We start from the raw sequence: 3,308 nt of genomic DNA, 5'->3' as shown, positions 1-3,308 counted from the left end.
CCTACACTAATAGTTTGTTATTGGAATCCCATTTTCTCTATTTTTAATGGCGTTGAAATGACTAAACGTGTTGCAAGGACCGTAAAACCATTAAAAACAAACAAACAATAGCTTGATCTGTGCGGAAATTCGGTTAGCGACTCGTTGGTCCCCTTACCTCCCCGCCGTACCTACATCTGCTGTTCTGCATACTCCGAAAAACGAACAACACATATTTAAAATATTGGCCAGAAAACTCGTTCTTCAAATATCGATCGGCTAGCACGACCCTCATCTTGCCAAAAACTTTCAAACCTGGGACTTCACGGAACTCCCATGTTTGAAAGTTTTTGGCAAAGTGAGGGTCATTTTAATCGATCGATATTTGAAGGACGAGTTTTCTGGCCAAAATTTTTAAAACATTTTTTTCTCTGAGTACTGCAATGTTGTTCCTACTTTCTATGTGCTTTTCTGACCTTTTTCTGTTGGTGGCAAATCCTTCCTGGATGGGATCTTTCGACCTACCATGGTGCTATGGAAGGGCACTGATGCTGTCTTCTATCCCCCTTGGTTGCATTCTGTTCCTCGTCTTGGAATGAAATACAACTTTGTTTTGTCCTGGCCCTGGCCAGAGTCTTGGCAGAAGTGGGAACAATTTAATATATAGTATTGGTTTTAGGAGTTGATATTTTTTTACCTTGTAAAATCTCTGTTATCTAATGTTTTAGTTTTTTTTATTTTGATATTTTTTGTAAACATCCGAGTGTATTCCTCTAGGGGGGGGGGGGGGGGGGGTGGTTGTCCTGTGCTTGTGTCTTGAAGAGATTTAGACTTCTGCGGCTTGGTGGTCTGTTTTGTTTTTGTTTTAAGGGTTTTACAGCACTTGCAACCATTAAGGTCATATCAGTGCCAGTAAAAAGGAAGAGAATAGGAAAGTAAAAAGTTCTAGAATTACAAAGTACAAAGAAAGGCTTTTTTTTTTTTTAATTTACTTTTTTTTTCCTCATAGATTATCTCTTTGAGTGAGTATAGTATAAGACACGTCTTAAGTATCAGTCTTCTAGTTGGGCCCAGCGATAACTATGTGTAATCTGTGGCCCCTATCTGTTTTTATGAAGGAATAACTCAGACTCGGGTGTGAATACCTGGCTATATAGCAGTAACGGATGGGGTAAGATTATTAGCACAATAATGACGCCTAACAGGCAACTGGTAATGTTTGGAATAAATATATAGTTCCATGTGGCATTCATGTGGGAATATATAACATCGTGAAGCGCATTGAGCATTGGTAATTCCGCGGAATTGGGTTATGTGGATCAGTGGTTTTCAAAGTGGGCGCTATTGCCTTCTGGGAGGCGATAAGGTACCCTATGGGAAAGAGGCGGGGGGGGGGGGGGGGGGGGGGGGGGGCGATGAAAGCAAAATTTGAATTTAGGGGGCGACGAAGTCTCGCAAGGGGGTGCGATGACCAGGAACCACAAAGGATGGATTATAGAAGGAGCTATTTTGATTTTTAAGCGCCATTTGCCCCAGCCATACGGAAGGTTATAAAGACTGCTTTACACAAAGATCCTGAACTAGTAACGAAGGCATTATCCTGAAGTAACAGCATAATTCATAGGCGAACTGATGAAATGGCGGGAGAAGCTGAGGTCAATTGATTCAGCTTTTGAAAGTGACCAAATTCAGCCTTCAATTTGACGAGTCGACTCTCAGCAACGATGATGCCATACTGCTGACCTACGATCGTTTTATATAAGGCAATCACGTTTGCCAAGAACATCTCTTCGCACGCACTTTAACGACAGACACCAAGAAGGCAACACTGTACAAAACTGTTCGCGTTTTTTTCGAAGATAAGAAAATTCAATCACAAACGTAACTTGTGCCACAGATGGGACAGCTGCTGCTACCATGGTAGGGCACTATCATGGCATTACAGCATTTTTTAAAGAGGCTGTGCCAATCATTTTATCAGCACATTGTATGATTCACAGACAACACCTTGTGGCTAAAAATCTTACCAACCATTGCATGAATCGCTGTACATCGCCATCGCGGCAGTGAACAGATAAAAGCGCAAGTGCTCAATACGCGCTCTTTCAAACAGCTTTGCGTGGAGAAGGATGAGTTCAATATATTACTTCTCCACACAAAGGTTCGATGACTTTTTAACTCCGTTGTCGAGTTTTTACAGTCAATCAATTCTCCAATCACCGACAAGCTCAACGAAATCAAAGACAAAGTAACTTAGCTGTCTGATGTCTACGAAATATTCAACAAACTGAAGCTACAGTTGCAAGGTAATGACTGTCAATATGACCAAGAGAAATCTGCTATATCCAATTTCATAGCAAATCTTCCTATTTACAGGAGAGACCTCACTAAATATCCAACCCTCAAAGACATTGCGGGGCATATCTCTGACTACAATATTCGGATCTTCAGAGATCACATTAAAAAAAATTGATGTCGATATGAGAATCACTTCCAGGAGCTTCTTTATCTCGATGTGCCAGCATGGGTCCTGAGTCTATAGGATTTGATATTGACGATTTGCCTGGATCTACTACCCAAGATAAGCTGATTGAACTTCAAAATGATTTCGAGTTAAAGCCCCTGTTCAAGCCGGAAATGTATCAATATTTCTGGTTGAGAGCAGTATTTTGTTGTAAATTTCCTGCACTTTGGAAAGATGATAAATTGTTGATCGAGAGGGGTTTCAGCATTCTTTCAATGTCCCGAAAGCGTCTCAACGTTGTATATAGAGGGGATCTGCGACTATGGCTGACATCCATGACCCTAAATATTGACAACCTCATGGACGCACACCATATTCATCACATTAAATGGGATGGACACCAAGTCGATGCATTGGTGCATTCCTTTTAGTGCCATTTATGTGTGTGAGTGAGACAGTATTAGAGAGAGAGAGAGAGAGAGAGAGAGAGAGAGAGAGAGAGAGAGAGAGAGAGAGAGATTTGCACAATAATATGGCACAAAAATATCTTTTTGCCATTGTCTGCCTTAGTCATTTTGTGTTGATGGTGAAAAAGCGCGCGCGGGGGGGGGGGGGGGGGGGGCTGGGTCACCCAGCCTTAGGGGCTGAAGTAGATCTTCATATTCATTTTATTTTATTTATAAACCAGTTCCCCGGAAATTATATTCAAAGTTAGACGATCGGAAATATGGAAATTATAGTTTTCCCTCAATAAAACATAAACTAAATTCAAGTCTCACGTCCTTTACGATGGATTCAATTTTCAGCATCGCCTAGTCATAATACCGCTATGAGGCTTAGGGCGTTATTAATTCTTTCTATTACT

General features: G+C 41.1%; 1 protein-coding gene across 1 annotated transcript; it reads left to right on the top strand.

The window, feature by feature from the left end:
* The first annotated feature begins 2,502 nt into the window (after positions 1 to 2,502).
* On the top strand, positions 2,503 to 2,874 carry LOC144964031 (uncharacterized). The gene has a single exon (XM_078897977.1). It carries the CDS (start codon positions 2,503 to 2,505, stop codon positions 2,872 to 2,874), a length of 372 nt encoding a protein of 123 aa, XP_078754103.1.
* Positions 2,875 to 3,308: the final 434 nt, after the last annotated feature.

The sequence above is a fragment of the Berghia stephanieae genome, chromosome 2 (assembly GCF_034508935.2).
Source record: "Berghia stephanieae isolate SIO BIC M18660-M18661 chromosome 2, UCSD_Bste_1.3, whole genome shotgun sequence".
NCBI classification, from domain to species: Eukaryota; Metazoa; Mollusca; class Gastropoda; order Nudibranchia; family Aeolidiidae; genus Berghia; species Berghia stephanieae.
The sequence above is the reverse complement of the archived record's forward strand: the minus strand, read 5'-3'. Positions and strand labels throughout refer to the sequence as shown.

Bases quoted from the DNA above. Each gene is read 5' to 3' on its own strand.
- LOC144964031 (XM_078897977.1), top strand. From the start codon at position 2,503: ATGGGTCCTGAGTCTATAGGATTTGATATTGACGATTTGCCTGGATCT.